Genomic DNA, 17,554 nt, shown 5'->3' on the forward strand with positions numbered 1-17,554 from the left:
AGAACACTATCTTATACAAACCTGTATACAAGTACTCTTAAAGGATTTCTCTATGTACACAATTTACTTTGCTTCAAATATGCAATATGCTTGGGTTATACAGCTTTCTCATTGCAGACAGAAGGATGAAGATGTTTAAAACCAACATATATACTGCTGTATTAACATATGAATAAATGGTGCCAGTATAAAGGATTTTTTTACACAACACAGATTTATTTATTTTATGTGCAGGAATAGTGTTGTTTAACCATATGAAAAGCGTTGATGAAAGTGGTTATATATGTAGAAAAACTGTATATATAGCAAATAAAATCAACTGACTTTCACTCTTTTACCCTCCTAGAACTTCTGGGAACTGTCTCCTACCCCAGTGATCTCTAACCTTTCTCAATCAATTTTACAAATAAAAATGTAAATCATTTTGGAGTCACAGAATCACAGAATTGAAGGGGTTGGAAGGGACCTCGAAAGGGTCCAACCCCCTGCCAAAGCAGGTTCCTTAGAGCAGGCTGTCCAGGTAGGCGTCCAGACGGGCTTTCCATTCTGCTCTTCTAATTGGAAAGAGAGGTATCTTTTGATTAAGGTAAGAACTGTAGTACTTGGAAGTATATGGTGTGGATGGGAAGAGTACAGAAACATTTGGTCCCTGTAGACAATTCTTACTCTCCCGCTAGCATTGTTAGTTAAATTAAAGCAAAAGATGACAGACGTACACAAAAAACATGAGAATGAAGCTTATATTGAAAAGCTTTATCTCCTCAGAAGATCTAATACCTAGCAACACCTTTGCAGTAGTACTCTGTTAACCTACTTCTGCATACTGTGAGCTGCAGCACAATCACTATTTAAAGATTTTCAAGTCAGGTAACACTATCAGATGTTTTCTTCCTTTACATAAAATACTAGCAACAAAATATTGCACTGCTTATGCACACTGCACCAGAAATTAGTACAATTTAATTAAAAAAAGAAAAAGTCTTAAAAGCAAATTAGAAAACCAATTAGTAATAAAGACACGCTTTTGGGTAGGACAGATGGACCGTTTGCAGAGTTATTTCAGAAGAAGAATGTGCTGTTTTGTGACGATTTGACATACCAGAACTGTTACACATATAACAATATTTTGCCAAAAATTTGGAGCAGAAAATTAAGAGCAAATAAAAATCTGAAATTCTGATTTCATAGCTGACCCTGGTTTGAGTGGGGGTTTGGAATAGACACCTCCTGAGGCCTGTTCCTGCCTGGAATATTCTACAATTCAAAAATGTACTAATTTCTTAGTTATGGGAACAATAAGAGTTGATTGCAATTAAGAAAAAAAAATCAAAATATTTTGAAAGCAGTTTGGTTTGAACATTAATTTTTCCCTCTTAACTAAGCGAAGAATCTTTTGACTACCTCGGTGGAGGTCCACTGTGCAGGTGTTTTCAAGGACACAATTCAAGATTACCTTCTTTTAAAGTTTTATTTCACCGAGTGTCTAGTTTAAATAGCTATGCACAAGAAAGCTTATCTTGAACAGTTTAAACCAATTTTATCCACCAATAGCAATTACAAAGGTTAAGTACAAGTGGAAAATACATTTGCTCCTACGTTAGCCTTTTGAGATTGCAGTAAGATTTTCCATTCTACAATCATTGTCTGTAGCATTCTCTGCATTGTTTTCCTGAAGGAAATTCGATTACATCAATACCATTTTCCCATCAGAAAAGCTAGGTCTATAATCCTTCCCGTAACAAAGCATGATTTATGACACTCAATTTTTGTCATATCTACCAACAGAGCCTAAGGTTACTTTAAGTTTTCTTAATGCTTTTCTGTAGCTCTTCATGTTCTGGCCTGCAGGATTTGCATGTTCCAACAAGAATACTGAATACTAATTACTGCTACAGCTGGTGCACCAGATCAGCAGCACATGGAAATCAACTACACTGCAGAGTGAAAGCTTAATTTATTGTTTGTAAAAAAAAATGTAATCATAATGAACTTGCACAGAAAGCAATATCTGGAAAAATAAATTTTACAGAAATTGACTAAGTAAGAAAAAAATCCTACCTATTGTATCTGTGGCACTTCAAAATTATAATTAAAGATTCTCCTTAATGTTTTCTGTCATACAATTACTTTAAGTTAACTTAGCAACACATTAATATTTTTCTCACTAACTCAGTAAATATAAAACGGAGAGATCTGTTATCTCCAAACCTCTGTGATTACTTTGTCCACTGTCTTGACAAGGTGGCAAGGTCTTTTCTTTTTAATGTCACAGACTCATTACTGGCCTCTGCAAATCCTTTCTGTCACCAAAAGGACTAGCCCTAACTACCTCTTGGCCTGAGCTTCCTGCCTCCCCCTGCTGCCAGCACTGGTGCATCTGTGACCTCACAGCCAGCAACAAAGTTTTATTTTATTCTGTGTTAGTTTGCAGCCCGATGAATGACTTGACTTGTCACATTACCATACAAATGCTACTCCAGCATCAGTGGTGAAGCGAAATTGTAGGGTCACCGTTTTCCACAGCAAGAGAATTTACATCCACTTAAGCCATCCGAAGTCTCCCATATCTTCTCGCAGCTCTATGAATTTTGAAAATTGTTGTGAGATGTGCCTTGGAGTTTTTATTTTTCGATCCTATGGATGAGCCTGGTGAAGAAACAAGAAACAGAGGATGAAAAGAAGCAACATACATCCCCAAGGACAAAAAAAGCAACACAGGATGGTGAAGTGGTCTAGTAGAGACTCCTAGTGCACAAGTTACATAAAGTACTGTAGGATCAGGAGACAGACAGAGATCTATCTTCTTGCCCCACTCTTTTTTCCTAGCAAGGGTAATGCTTCATAATCATGAGAACTGTAATAGTCGAAGTTATTTTTAAAAACAAAGCAAGTAAAGCACTGCATTTATAAAGTTTCAGAGGTAAGGTTATTTTCAGCTAACCCTCCTATTGAAATACTCTTTTGCACAGTCTTTTTTAGGTGTTATTATTTCATTTAATAGATACTGATCTTTTCAAGTCCCTACACAGAACTAAATGGTGGCTCATCTTTGCTCAGAACCTGAGTTTTGTTCCACATTTTTGCAGCTTCAGTATTACTTCTTAATGCAAATATTTGCTGGGTTTACTTTACAGTGTTACAGAGGTACCTGTCCTGGAGCTTGTATATGCAGAAAAATTCTATTTTATGAAATCTGAAATTAACAGATTAACAAATAATGAAGACTCTTATTTGATCATTCTCTGTGTTGCAAACTTCAGTTGACCATGCTCACCACCTTCATATGCATAGAAGAAATACTCTTAAGATTCTGGGAACCTGAAACAAGCATGATACAACACTGCTAAAAGTGGTGAGAAGTCTGTCGTCTTGGTTCAAAGGAGAATGTAACTATTAAAGCACTGTAATATCTTTATCAAACGATCATCAATTATTCAATATTGTAGGAGCTATTTTTCACTCTATACAATGCAAAGAGAACAAATTTTTATTCTCTTCAGTCACTGATATCCTTAAAATCAACTTTAATGTTGGACTTTACAGTCCAGCTGAATACAGACCAGAACCATAAGCTGATCCCTCGTGTGTCAGGACCATGACTGCCTCAAGAAGCTCTGCAATCTCCTCCCCTCACCTGAGGGGTCTGGCTGCCAGTGCCCACGGCCAGCCCTAAGATGGAGCCCCCCGAGGAGCCCCAGACCAGCTGCTGGGAACTGCTCTGGCATGAGCCAGACTGCTGAGCTTACCTCAGCTGAGCAGAGCCCAGCAGCTGCCCCATGTCACATAACAGCCAGCTCCAGATGGCTCCAAAGCTGAGCCAGTGAGCCATGCTGGATGCACCTCTGACAGTAGATTTAAGAAAAGGGAAAAATTGCTGTGCTACAGCAGTGGGGACAGAGAGGAGTGAGAAGCAGCCCTGCAGACACCAAGGTCAGCACAGAAGGAGGGCAGGAGGTGCTCCAGGCAGGCAGCAGCAGTTCCCCTGCGGCCTGTGCAGGGAGAGGCCCCTGGTGGAGCAGGCTGTCCCCCTGCAGCCCATGGGTCCCACATGGAGCAGATCTCCACGCTGCAGCCCCCCCATGGGTGGAGGAGCCCCCGGTGGAGCAGGTGGATGTGGCCTGGAGGAGGCTGCGGCCCATGGAGAGCCCCCGCAGGAGCAGGGGTTGGGGAGGAAGGTGTGTTCAGTTTGCTTTAGTTCTCAGTGCTCCACTACGTTTTGCTTGTGACAATAACCGGTGAGCGATCTCCCTGTCCTTATCTTCACCCATGAGCTTTCTTCATATTTTCTTCCCCTGTGTTTTTGAGGAGGGGGAGCTACAGGGTGGTGCTGTAGTCTTAGCTACCTACTGGTGTTAAACCACCACAGGTGCAGGCTCTGAACAAGCAGCTTAATTACTGAGCTATGTATATGCAAAATGCTATATACTTGTGAGGAGGAGAACTCCCACTAGCGTTAGAGGCTGCATTTAACATAAGAGGTGTTGACTGAATCCTGAAAAAGACACGTCTTCGGGGTAGCAAACTCTTTGGGAGTGTGGCAGGAGTTCCTATCAATTTCTCTTTGTTGACTGAGTTCCAAGAAGAGAGCATTTGAAGTACTTGATAAGCAAAGGTGATGATTTGGTGTGGATGTCTCTATTTAAAGGTATGTCACCTCAGGTAATGTGAAGCGTGGACTTTATGTTTTTGGCCATACTGTCAAATACCAAGAGCATGGCGAGAGTTTGCACCAGTTACAACACAATTCTGTACAGGTGCTAACACTTTACAGATCCTGTTACAGATCCTGTCTGTAACAGGATCCCTCTCTTGTGAGGAGGATGAAAGGCTGTAAGAGAGAGGTGTTTTTACATTATTAATTCAGTGTTGTCAAACAGAGCTAATAAAATATTGAAAATACTCAGCTCTCTCAAATCCAGAATTAGCCATAGGCTTCCTTTATTCCTGGCACTATAAGCAACAGAAGTATACATGTACTCTGTTTTAAGAGCAGGAGAAGAGGTTCTCTAAAAGAGATTCTGTCTTGACGGGTTATTTTGGCAGGAATTCTAATTTGCAGATGATAAAAAAGTAGGAAGTAATTTGGAATAGAATCGTGTGTTATGCAATCACAACCACCACGATGCACTCGACTGTAGCAGTACAGTCTAAACGCCCTAAAAATGAGCAAAATTGAAGAACAGCCAAGGGACAGCGGTAAGAAAATCCTTTGACAAATTGTTTAAAAACCAAACTGCTTTAAAGGTGATGGTTTTTAAACATAAAACTAATGAAATTACAATAAACACTAAGAGCCTGACTAGGTTACCGTTCCTTACACAACTGATGCTGCTATCTTTTCCCACTCAGAAGAATTTTAATGGTCCAAAAGATTTTACTTGTGATGTGATTCTTCAGAACGAAGAAAGAGAAATCTGTGCTTACAAGAGTTTTCAAACCCAGCTTTTTCTAGACTTCAAGAATGTCATGTGTCCATTCAAAACTTTAAAGAAGGTTTTTCTCAACAACTATAATCTTTAGAGAATAACTTGCAAACAGTACAGCTCTCAGAAAAAAAAAAAAAAAAGAAAAAAAAAGAAAAATCAAAAAAGCCTAACAAACACTTAAGTGTCCATAATTAAGGGTCTCAACCACCACACAAGGACAGCTTTTAAGAATGCTGGTTTTAACATTAATGCTTCCTCGTACATCTTATAGTGCATCTAAAAAAAAACACCACATCCATATATTCTTTTACCAACAAGTGATTTTATAAATATTGCAAAAATAAGGAGGAAACTCTTCTTGAAACTACATAAATTCTTGATCATACTCACAAATTCACCAGCTATGAGTTTGAAGTATAAATCCTACATGCACCTGTCACGGTTTCGGCTGGAATAGAGTTAATTTTCTTCAGAGGCTCACACAGTGCTGTGTTTGGGATTTTTGATGAGAATAGTGGTGATAACACAGGGATGGTTTCAGTCGTTGCAGAGCAGTGCTCGCGCAGAGCCAAGGCCGTTCCTGTTCCTCGCGCTGCCCTGCCAGTGAGGGGCTGGGAGGGGACACAGCCAGGACAGCTGGCCCAGGCTGACCACAGGGGTGTCCCACACCGTGTGGCGTCATGCTCAGCAATAGAGCTGGGGTAGAGAAGGAGGAAGGGGGGATGCTGGCAGTGATGGTGTTTGTCTTCCCAAGGAACCGCTCTGCGTGACGAGCCCTGCTTGCCTGGAAGTGGCTGAGCACCTGCCTGCCGATGGGAAGCAGCGAATGGGTTCCTTGGTTTGCTTTGCTTGTGCACGGCTTCTGCTTTACCCACTGAACTGTCCTGATCTCAACCCGTGAGTTCTCGCACTTTTACCTTCCCGATTCTCTCCCCCACCCCACCAAGGGACAGCGAGCGAGCAGCTGTGTGGGGCTGAGCTGCCTGCCGGGGCTAAACCACAACACAACAGTCCTTCTTGGCACCCAATGTGGGGCCCAAAGGGTTTGAGATGATTGACAGATATGATTTCAGTGTGGAGTGTGCTAGATCAAATTTATACATGTTATAGCAGTTAGGCTGCTAATTGGCAGACTCCTGTGCTTGCTATGGGGCCTGCTTGCCTTCCTGTATGCCAGAATCCAGTGCTTATTAGTGTCCGCTTTTCCTTCTGCCATTTGCTCTGCTCCTTATCGTTTTGGTTTGCTGTGCTAGGAACAGTTTGATAACAGGTACAGCCACGAGCCTGAGCTGGCCAACAGCCAGGACATCGCTGCTGTTCCTGCACTGCTGCAGTGGGCAGGCTGGAACTCCGAACTGAAGGCAAGTCAGAGGGGCTGTGACCTGTGAATGAATCCACATGGAAGTACGTACACCCTGAGGCATCTGTGGCCACAGCTGAGTCCACTCCAGAGCAAAGTACACCTTGAGGAATCTGTGGCCATGGAGAAGTCAGTGCTGCAGCAGGCACACCTTGTGGTCTCCATGTCCGTGAACAAGGCCATGCCACAACACCTCGAAGCGGCTGTGGCCGCGAATAAGAGCACAACACAGCAGGTGCCTGACGGGGCTGTGGGCAATGGAAAAGGCCACACCAGGGCAGGTACACCTGGAGGTGATTGTGGCTGTGGGTAAGTCCATACAGCAGCAGATACACCTCTGAAGAGGCTGTGGCCTGCTACTAAGTGCACAGCAAAACAGACAGACCTCAAAGAATCTGTGGCCATGGGTAAGTCCACAACACAGTAGCTAAACCTCCAAAGGTTTATAGCAGGAACCCCTTGCTGCTAGCCGAGCCAGGAGCAAGAGAAGGACTTCACTGCAACTATTCTGGCCTGAAGGAATGAGGGGTGGCTCTTGACAACTTAAAGCAGATGACAGCCCTGAAATGTATGTAGGTAATCAGTAAAAATATCAAGTAAACCACCTTTGACACTTAGTGGTTATAATCCATACACAGAGATCAGCTGCCTAGAAAACGTTACATGAAAATATGACAGCTACAGTTGCAACAGCAGGAGGTGAGCGCATACATGTCCATGTATATTTTTTGTATTCTGGGCGGTTAGGTGGGATTGCTGAGGCGACAGCACATATTCTTGGCATATCTTCACAATTATAAAAAATCCTCAACACACTAAGTGGGTTCATTTCTAGATACATTTCAAATTAGTACCAAGTGATAACTTACATCATGAAAGAGCTATGAAATAATTTTTTAAGTAGTATTTACAACTATAATTTATGCATTGGTATACTTTTTCTGCATTTTCATGCACTTGTAAGAACTCAACAATTTGAAGCCTCTTTTGATGCAACAATCATCCTCTTGAACTTGTTCTTTTAGAAAACCTGTCACTTGAGCAAGAAGAATGGTTTCTTAGCTGTTAACATTTTTATGTTGACATTTTGTCATTCAAAGCCATTGCTAAATAAGAAAAAAATATATAAATGAGTTTTCCAGCATGAAGCACCATCCTTCTAGTAAAGCCTTATTCACTTATTTCATTGCAAATTCAGTCTCTGAAAGTACTGAGCTTGTGATCGTGTGCTTCTGAGGGTATACTGCAAAATTGTCAAGTGCTTGATTTATAAATGCTACATCAGTTATGGAAAAGCTGTTAAACTAATTGCTTTGAGTTACAAGTTCTTTAACTGAATACAGTCCTATTACAGGAGTAAATGTACTGGTGCATTTATGCTGTTGTAACACTGTATTTTTAAACTTCTGTGCTAGAAACAAGCCTGTAAACAATCGAGGACTGCCTAAAATGGATAAATTCCCTAGCGAATTAATCCTCCATCTCACCTCCTCACTTCAAGTGTGCGCGTGGATGAGCTGCTTCTGAATTCACTGAATGACCGAAGAGTAATGCATCTTCCTGAAGTTTGTGTTAAAACACCATGCAGCAAACAGCAATGCTCAGCAACTGTTCAGCTGTACTTTGTCCGTCTGTGTCTTACAGGTGGGATGAGAGCTACAGTACTTTGTCAGGAGTTGCACTGATGTCCTTGATTACATATCACAGCTCTTCAGAACAGACTCTTAATTTTGGCCCGAGGAGCTGGACTTTAAGAAAAAAGCATGATTGCCAAGTGTCACCCTCAACTACGTGCTACAACATAAGCTAATGAAAATCAGGTTCCTCCCTCACTTACCTGATGTGACATAAGTCAAGCTATGGCTCACACTGGTGTACAAACTCCTGCACTGCAAACACCCTTTATAATCGATGTATCTTTAATTACATACAATGAAAAAGTGATACATTTTACACAATTATTCCTTTTTTTAAAATGTGAAATTAAGGAGTATTTTTGAGAACTGACAGAATAATCAATGCTTGTATTTTGATACTCACCATTTTAAGTTGCAGAATTATTTAGCAATGGGTGCTTTGGGGTTGGTTTCTGTTTCATCCTGTCAGCCCTCCTCCCCCCCAGCTTAGTGATCCTAACCACAAGGGACCTAACTGACCAACCAGTACTTCTAACAATTGTTTTCTGTGCTGAAACATCTTAAATCACCTCCAATGAACTACATGACTTTATTCTGAAGAGCATCTACACTAGCGAAAAGTCCACAAGCTTCAGTGCTTAAATTATGAGCTGTCAGGCCCCATTTGATGTCACAGCACGACTGTGAAAATTGCTAGCTGAAACCCATTCCTATCCCATTGCCCCATTTTTGCTTTATTTAATCTCTTGCTTGTGCTTACACACAGGTATACACCTAATGTTCTGAGCAGTCCATTTAAAGAACTGGACTGGCAGAAGCCTCTTTATTTGTGTAGTCCAGGTATAGTTTCAAAGGCAGTTTGAACAAAATTTCAGCTCTCCCAAGGGAAAGGTCTTGACCAAGGTCTGGCATTGCTGACTGTGGTAAGGCAATTCAACTCATTAAAAAGACAGAAAAACAGCAGAAAAAGCACCGAACATCTGTTATGCAAGCACACTGAGCTAATTTAGTTTGCATTCAGATTCGTCCCACAGCAGACAAGAGAACACATGGTTAGTAGTCAGGAGAGGGAGAAAAGGGGAAGATGAGAAAGGAGGAAGAACTCCCTTCCCACTTTCCGTGGCAGAGAGCTGTTAATTCAGTTCATCTGCACTGTGAAACTGTACCCTTTGCCTCTGGCCTGCTCAGCTGCCCCATGCAGCTCAGTGTGGAGTCAGACACACTCCATTCCCAGCCCTGCAGAGCTGCAAGACCACCTCTTTGATCAGTAACCACCTGGTAGGCTGTGCCTCCTGACACTCGAGACAGGGGAGTCGGGACAGGTCACGGAGAATCAGCTACCGACAAGTTCTAAACTGAAGTTGGGTCAGATGTAAAGTGCTTTGTACTTCATCTTTCGCTTACCTAAGGTACCTATGGTATACTTCACATCAGGTGTGCACAGTCACTCTTTAGAGATCCCTGCAAGCAACTGAACAGAAATAACACTTTAGCTGTTTTTCCTTATATTATATAAACTTACAAGATTAGGACAGTTTTCATCCTTTTAAAAGCTTTTCTGGAATTGCTCCAGCCAACAATCCAGGCTGAACTGATTCATGTAAAATAACAAATACTCTAAACTCAGAGCTATCCAAAACTGGGACATGTTCTTTAAGGACTTAAGGACTTAATACAAAATTTTAATTTTCCAGTACAGAAGATTCAAAAGAGATCTCTCAGTCTGAGATTCGATCTTCAGTAACTGGAAATAAAATCCAAGGTGTTTTCATCTAATATAAATCCTCCTGATTTCAAAGATACTTTCTTCCATTCTTGTCCAAGTTATGCCACACGCTTTCAAAGCACACATCAGGCAGCATATGAGAAATGTTTTTTATTATTCATATAGAAAAGTAAATTGATTCAAGTAATTGATGGGTTCTTGACTGAGTGTGTTTTGCAAAGGGAACAAGACAGATTAAGATAAACCAAACTTTATCCAGACACCAGTTAAAGCCAGCTTTAGGAAGGAAATATAAATGTGATGAGCAACCTAACTAGGAAAGGTGAGATCTGGAATTCTAAGAGATTAGAGAACACAACAAAAAAGAGCTGCAAATACTTCTGGAATCCTCTTTAAAATGTCCCTCAATTAAATATAACCAAAAGAGAACTGCAAACTAATAGCATTACTCGAAGAGGGGGAAGGAGTAGAGCCAAGACTCCTGCCAATACATCAAACACTAAAGCTGCTTGCAAGCACCAACCAATTACTTTTTACCTCATTGATATCTCCTTCTGAACATCCTTGCAAAAAAATATTTTTACTCACCGATTCAACTAGTGAGTCAACAGCTGAATATTGCAGTTACTGCCTCATTGCTCTACTGCTTTCCCTTTTTCACATCAGACTTAAGATTCTTGCCTTCATTTTTCAGAACCTTCAAGGTATAAAGAGAAATGGTAGGAAATGCTTTGCCCCACGACCATTTATTTAAACGATAACTTCTCCACTGAAGCTCCCAAATGACCTCTTGTAACTTCTTACAGATCTAGCATTAGGATTGGAAACAGTTTAAAGCTCCATGAAACGAATACATAACCTTCCTTCAGCTTTCCTTAAAGGAGATGTGTTGCTTAAGGAAAACTGACATTTGGACTGTCAACATGACTAGATCACTGCCTCTCTTCAATGCCCCCTTCTTTCTTTTTGTACCCTCAGCCTATGATGATCTGTCTGCATATTTGGCATTAGTGGTAAATTTCTGAGGCCAGGGACAAATCATTTGCTTAAGGGTAGATACCCAACACAGGAAGACTCTTCTCTTCACCTCAGTACAGAGTAACACAGGTATTAGCAGCTGTACTTTATAATGATTAAATCTACCTTACAAGTAAAACCCTTGTATTTGTTTTTGAAATTATTTCTCTAGTGCTTGTATTTTCCATATAATTAAAACCAAAGAGGGAAGCACTTCCAAAAGTGTAGGAAAGTAACCCAGAGAGAGATAATATAGCCAACTATTTACTTTTAAAAATCTCAGTCCACCAGCCCCATTTATTAAAGCCTCTAAAAGCAGGCGTTTTGACAGAAGACAGGCATCAGACCACTTTTCTATTAGTTACATGGCATTTATTGCATCTCTCTAATCTTCAGACTCACAAATGAAATGCAACTTTAATCTCTTTCTGTGTGTAAATCCTACAAAAATATTATTAGTTTACGCCCTAGTAAATAATCTGGCAAGCCTTCCTGGCAGGAAGAATCAAAATTATTTTTGAACACATCGCTGTCTTCAGTGTTAGCCCAAACTTGTCAGCACTGAAGCTGGCATCACAGCCCATGCTTTTCCATCGTTACTTTAGGCAAGCACTCCATGAGCCATGGCGCCAGTGGAAGATTTTCATTATCTTGCACTAAAACTCAACAACTCTCCTCCATTTCCTCAGCTCGTGCATGCCGTAGTTTTCTCAATGGTCTAGTCAAAATAACTCAGGAAAGAATCATTTAAACTGCTTGCTTTTGGCTTACTCCTACAAAAACGGGTAGGAAACACTCCCATGAGAACAGGCAGCAGATCTGACAGCCTCTAATCCCTCTGCTGGTACAGCTACACCCAGAAGACATCAAAGGGTAACTCTTATCCTTCTCCTGGGACAGAAGTTACACGACCTTAATTATCTTAGCAGGAAGTTTCTGTCTAATAGCATGCCAAAATATTATACCAGGGCAGATTAAGGACTTCAAAAGCAATTGCAGTAAGAGTATTTTTTGATGTTTGGACTCTCCAGTTAATACAAATGGTAACATCTCTTGTTCAGTTACATTACATTTTATTACTGGTATAGTTGCCCCACTATAAATTATCTCAATTCTGCTTTAACACCCTTCAGCTGAACGAGAACAGACCGCATTCAGTATGAAGATACAGCACGTGAAAAGTGCTTTCAGCCCAGAGATCTCCAGATTACTTCCCAAAAAAGGTCAGAAGCCTGACCCAGAGTTGTTTTAATGCTGCAAACACGGTGCTCATAAAATATGAGCAGTTTAACTGATTTTCCTGGCACCGTCAAACCAGTTTGACTCCATATATTAAAAATATATATTGAATGCATAATGATAGCAGTAATGACTCCGCAGACACATGGAAGGTGTTAAGACAGGGGTCTTTTCTGGATGAAATGCACCTGAGAAAGATACACCTGTAGAAGATAAGATGTGTGTTTGAACTAATAGTCACAGGAGAGCTTTGTGGATGCTTTAGAGGTACAGGCATGCTAACTAGCTATGACTGCAGAAGGTACTGTGAAATTTACTTCCTTAAAAAGAATTATAGGAAGACCAATGTGATTTTTTAGAAAAGCTCAAAATGTTAATAGAATGGAAAGCTAGTTAATAATCAATAATTCCCTCTTAGAAGAAACTGACTTAATCTCTTTCTGTAGTCATACTGCTTCAGTATGAAATGATTTCAACAAACCTCAGAAGACAAACTAAGGATATACTGGTCTAGCTCAGGTCATCACATGGGGCTCACAGCTGCACTGTACCTCAAAATGGAAACTAGGCCTCACTTCCCTTCCCATCGCATGCTAATTAAGAATTCAGCACAACCGATGCCAAACTTGTTTAATAAATACCTGCACATAAAACGGAAAGCACTTAATCCCTCTGTGATTAAATGTGCAGAGCCAGGAGGTTCTGTTACTTGTTCTAACAGGAGTTTGTGGAACTCTGGAGTAGTATCCTGCAATGCTCTGTGGATCATCAGCTATGCCAAGGAATCCAAACACATTTGTAAGACACAAGACGCTACTCTGCTCGATGCTTCAAACATGAAAAAGCTCAATGAACACATGAACCTAAATGATCTGTTCTTGGATTATCACTCTCTAAGCCATATTGCTCAAGATGGTACAACAGTTGGCAGGCTCAAAGGAGTAATATTCTCTTCATCGATGAGCCTGGGAATATTTATGTGGCTCTTGACACCCAGTCAGATAGCATTTATTGAATTTGTGAGACACCAAGTCTTAGTGAGCACGTATGTAAGAGACAGAACCACAGGAACTGCAGCAGCCAAACCTGCAGGCAAGGGAAGATGAGGTGCTTGTACACGCCCAAGGGAATAATTAGAAGGCACACAGCAATAGAGAAAAAGATGCACTGGCAGCCATGCCTGTGCAATTCATTTAGAATTATTGCTCGTGCAGCTTTAAAATTGCTGTGTTTAATTTTTCATGTAAGCAAGAGTTAGAGCAGGAGGGGGGGAGGAAAGAGCATTGCTAGGCTGAATTTTAAGGAGATTGCAGAGTCCCTCCTCCAGGTTAGGCCACCCGAAGGGGACAGCCTCACTTGCAGGCCTGTGCAGCACCTCCAGAAGCAGCCCAAGCACCCAAGAGCTCAGGCAGCTCACGGGACAGAGGCAGGGAGGCGAGGGGCTGTCTGCAAGCAGCAGAGCTAGGTGTAGGAAAGCCATCTCAGCAGGCCAAGCTGCCCGGCACACCTCCCGCCACAGACTGCACCTCCCCGAGGCTGGCAAAACCCTGCGCTGTCACAGGAAGAAAAACAAGCGCGCTGGCTCCACGGCTGGAGCTGTGCAACAAACCCCATCAGGAAGTGCATCTGGCTGAGTGCTTCCCCCTTCACCAGGCTAGTTTCAGCCCGGTCACTTCTCCTACCTGGCACACAAAGACTGCACCAACACCACACAGCAAGCACAAGTCCTTTTAAAAACCGGCCATCACTGTGCGATGGCAGCATGTCTGAAACGTGATGTGACATGCCTGCTCGGAGCAACCACACAACTGCAGACGGGTAGCTGATAAATGAAGGCATGCTGCAGAAAGGACTCGCAAACCTATTCAGCAGTACTACCACTTACTGCCCCCCTCACAACTCAACACACGTTCCTGTCTGCAGAAGTTTCCTTCGGGAAAAAAAAAAAAAAAATACTGAATTTATCTTTCCAGTAAATCAGTGTTAACAGCCTCAGAAAAAAAAACTTTATAAATATCGTAAATATAAATATCATCACTTTCTTCCTCTGCTGTTTCTTTTTCTTTATCAACTCTACAGAATCACAGGGTTAGATTTTGTTAACAGTTTTTTTGTTTTTAATTCCTATGAACACGTATGTCAAGCGCCCTGGGAAATACATTCAGACTAAGTAGTGAGGAGTGAAAGCATTAGTCACGCTGACACTTACACGGTCCTACTCATACTCCAGAATAATCATTACCAAAATAAATGGGGCAGTTTTCACACCACAAATTTACTCCCAAGCTATGATTAGCAACCTCAACTTATTCGGAATGAAATAACTGCTAATTATAGCTAATATGACAAAACAAGATGGTTTGGCTTTAGCTTTTGGTGCTTTGCATTTTTCAAGTTACTGGATTAACTTCCTACAACGGCAGTCAAATACTTCATTTGGCCCAGCCTGTCTTGATGTCAAGCTGAAGAAGTTTATTTCAAGTTAACACCTGAACAGCCTTCCACAGAAGGCCCAGCCAAACCAGGAAGATTAATTTAAGTATTGATACAGAAAGGCAATTTTTAGACCATGATTTTCAGAAAGGCTCATCCTTCCTTACAAAGTCTGCAGTACTTTATCACAAGATACACGGGACTCGCTCAAGTTCTTCTAATCTCCAAGAATTGAAAATGAAGAGTAATTCTTCAGAAGATAAATCCTTTGTTGCTTTGAGACTGTGGTTGGTAGAATTTAAAGCAGCATCGCTGGAATACAAGGCTGATGACTGAAAGGCATGAATATGGACAGCACAAGAATTTGATTAACTGCGCCTCCGCAATTTTATCCACCATTTTTCATGCTTATAAAGCGCTCTTTTGTGGCAGCTTACCTTACACCAATAATGAATTGGCACAAGTTTAAAATGCTGAAAGCTGGTTGAAACAGCACTGAAGAAAAGAGATAGTTCATTTAACTGTTTAAAAACAAACAAAAAAAAAACTTTAATGTGGATGTTTTGTATCACCAGAACACCCACATACTATTAGGTATCGTTCAACTTTCCCCATGGTCATTGGCGAGCTGCATGCTACGGCCTGTGTGTGCACCCAAAAAGCTGTGCCCATCACAGATGGCCACCCCCAAACGCATGCCCTGCTGCTCACTACTTCCTCGTGGTGGCTGTTAACCTTCCCTCTGCTCTGTGAAAGCAGATACTCACACGAGAGCTCCCCTACCCGTTTGAACCAAAGTAACTCCAGTTGACAAAGCTTACTACGAGGGTTGCTTAAGCCAGGATAGCTGCCGAAGGAGGAAGGGATGCACACCCTCTGCATCTGTAGTGCTGACAGAGGAAATCCATTACTTCTGCTAGCAGTACAAATGCATACAAGCTAACAACCTGACCCTGCTCTATCCCTTTACACATAGCTGAGCTCCCCATTCCTGGGCTACATCAGGAGATATTGGTTGTGCTCCTTACATTGCCAGACACGCAGTTGACCACCACCACATGAAAACACCTGGTCCTGTGACAAAAGAAGGCCTGCAATGTTTCTGGAGGAAGAATTACAGACAGAAGCAGGCAAGCATTTCAGATTTTAAGACTTCCCTCAACCAAGTATCCCTAGGGATATCTGCACAGCAAGGAGCAAGCTGCAGGCTAACTGCTCTGCGGGAGCAGGACATCTCATGGTGTAAGTATCCACCATGGACTAACAGGAAAAAAAATATATATGTTTATAGTTATTTTCATGCAGAAACTGCTGTTATAGAAAAAAAATAAATCTGAAGTTATAGAGAAGCAAGAGCCTGCAGGTGCACACCGCCTCCCCAGCACAGCACACACGGAGAAGCCCCCGCTCCTTTTCCCAAGCGCCGTGCCGTTCACACCGCCAACAAAACCCTCCCTGCAGGGCCGCAGCGCTCGCCCCCTGCCCCCTCCCCAGCTCCACCCCGAGGCCCCGGGCGGCGCCTCAGGGCCCCGCCGGGCCCGCGGCACGGAGCAGCGGCGGGGGCCGCCCCGCCAGGCCAGGCCCGGCCCGGCCGCGCACAAGATGGCTGCGCGGGGCCGCGGGGGGCAGCGCCCAGCACCCGGCACCCAGCGCCCGGCACCCGCCGCCCGGGGCCGCCTCTCCCCGCCGCGGGGCCGCGCTGCCCGGATGCGGGCGGCACAAGCGGTTCCTGTAGGTGAAAGGTCGGGGGGCGCGGGACGGGACGGGACGGGACGGGACGGGAGCAGCGGCGGAGCGGGGAAGGAGGGCGGCGGCCGTTACTGGCCGTTAACAGCCGTTGGCGGCCGTTACCGCGCGGCCGGGGGAGGCGCCTCACCTGCGGGGCCCGGCGGCGCTCCGGCGGCTTTATTTGGCGGCGGCGGCTGCCGAGCCGGGGGTCAGAGTTCGCGGCCCCGCCCCGCCCCCGCCCCGCCGCGGCTGCGCACGGAGGGAGCCCCCCCGCCACGGGGAGGGCCTCGCCCCGCCCCCCGCGGCCGTTAACGGCGCCTCAGGGCCGCGGGCGGCCGTTGGAGCGAGGCGCTGATGCCACAGCAGCGTCCTGCTCCTCTGCCGCTGTCTGCGTTTTTTCCCCCGTCCTTTTCCATCTGTTCAGTGAAGGCTGTAGCGCTGTGCTAACAGACCGGCAGGAACCTGAGGGTCACAGAGGCTGTACGCACGGCTTTGGTGTCTGAAGCCCGTTTATACGTTCAAACCGTTTTGCACAATTTGTACTGAATCAGATGATACAAGCATCAACCAAAGCAGATCTATGATCAGACACCATGTAACTTTACATTTAATAGGGTCACAGACTCATAAAGGTTGGAAAAGACCTCCAAGACCATCTGGTCCAACCATCCCCCCACCACCAATGTCACCCACCAAACCATGTCCCCAAGCACCATGTCCAACCTCTCCTTGGACACCCCCAGGGACGGTGACTCCCCCACCTCCCTGGGCCACCCGACCCAATACCTGACTGCTTTCTGAGCAGAAATGTCTCCTCATTTCCAACCTGAACCTCCCCTGGCACAACTTGAAGCCATTCCCTCTAGTCCTATCACTAGTTACCTGTGAGAAGAGGCCAACCCCTAGCTCCCCACACCCTCCTTTCAAGTACTTGTAGAGGGCAATGCTCTTATCTTGCCAGTTCCTTCACTGATTTTCCTTCCAGCAT

The 17,554-nt window shown here is 43.4% G+C and overlaps 1 protein-coding gene across 10 annotated transcripts in view; it reads right to left on the reverse strand.

The window, feature by feature from the left end:
- NR2C1 (nuclear receptor subfamily 2 group C member 1) overlaps positions 1 to 16,795 on the reverse strand; it is a 53,415-nt gene extending 36,620 nt beyond the window's left edge. For 7 of the 10 annotated variants that reach the window (XR_014319375.1, XM_082783613.1, XM_082783619.1 and 4 more), the window contains exons 1-2: positions 16,715 to 16,795; positions 2,462 to 2,646 (exon numbers count right to left, since the gene is read on the reverse strand). Coding sequence is in view for 2 of the 10 variants with exons in the window: in XM_082783613.1 (XP_082639739.1) it covers positions 2,462 to 2,464 (3 nt within the window). In the remaining 8 variants the exon portion in view is untranslated. Of the gene's footprint in view, positions 1 to 2,461; positions 2,647 to 8,273; positions 8,513 to 9,827; positions 9,848 to 15,275; positions 16,244 to 16,714 lie in introns of those variants that run through there. The other 3 variants (XM_082783615.1, XM_082783616.1, XM_082783617.1) reach the window with 3 other exon arrangements.
- Positions 16,796 to 17,554: the final 759 nt, after the last annotated feature.

This window comes from Aythya marila (genome assembly GCF_965140915.1).
Source record: "Aythya marila genome assembly, chromosome: 1".
NCBI lineage: Eukaryota > Metazoa > Chordata > Aves > Anseriformes > Anatidae > Aythya > Aythya marila.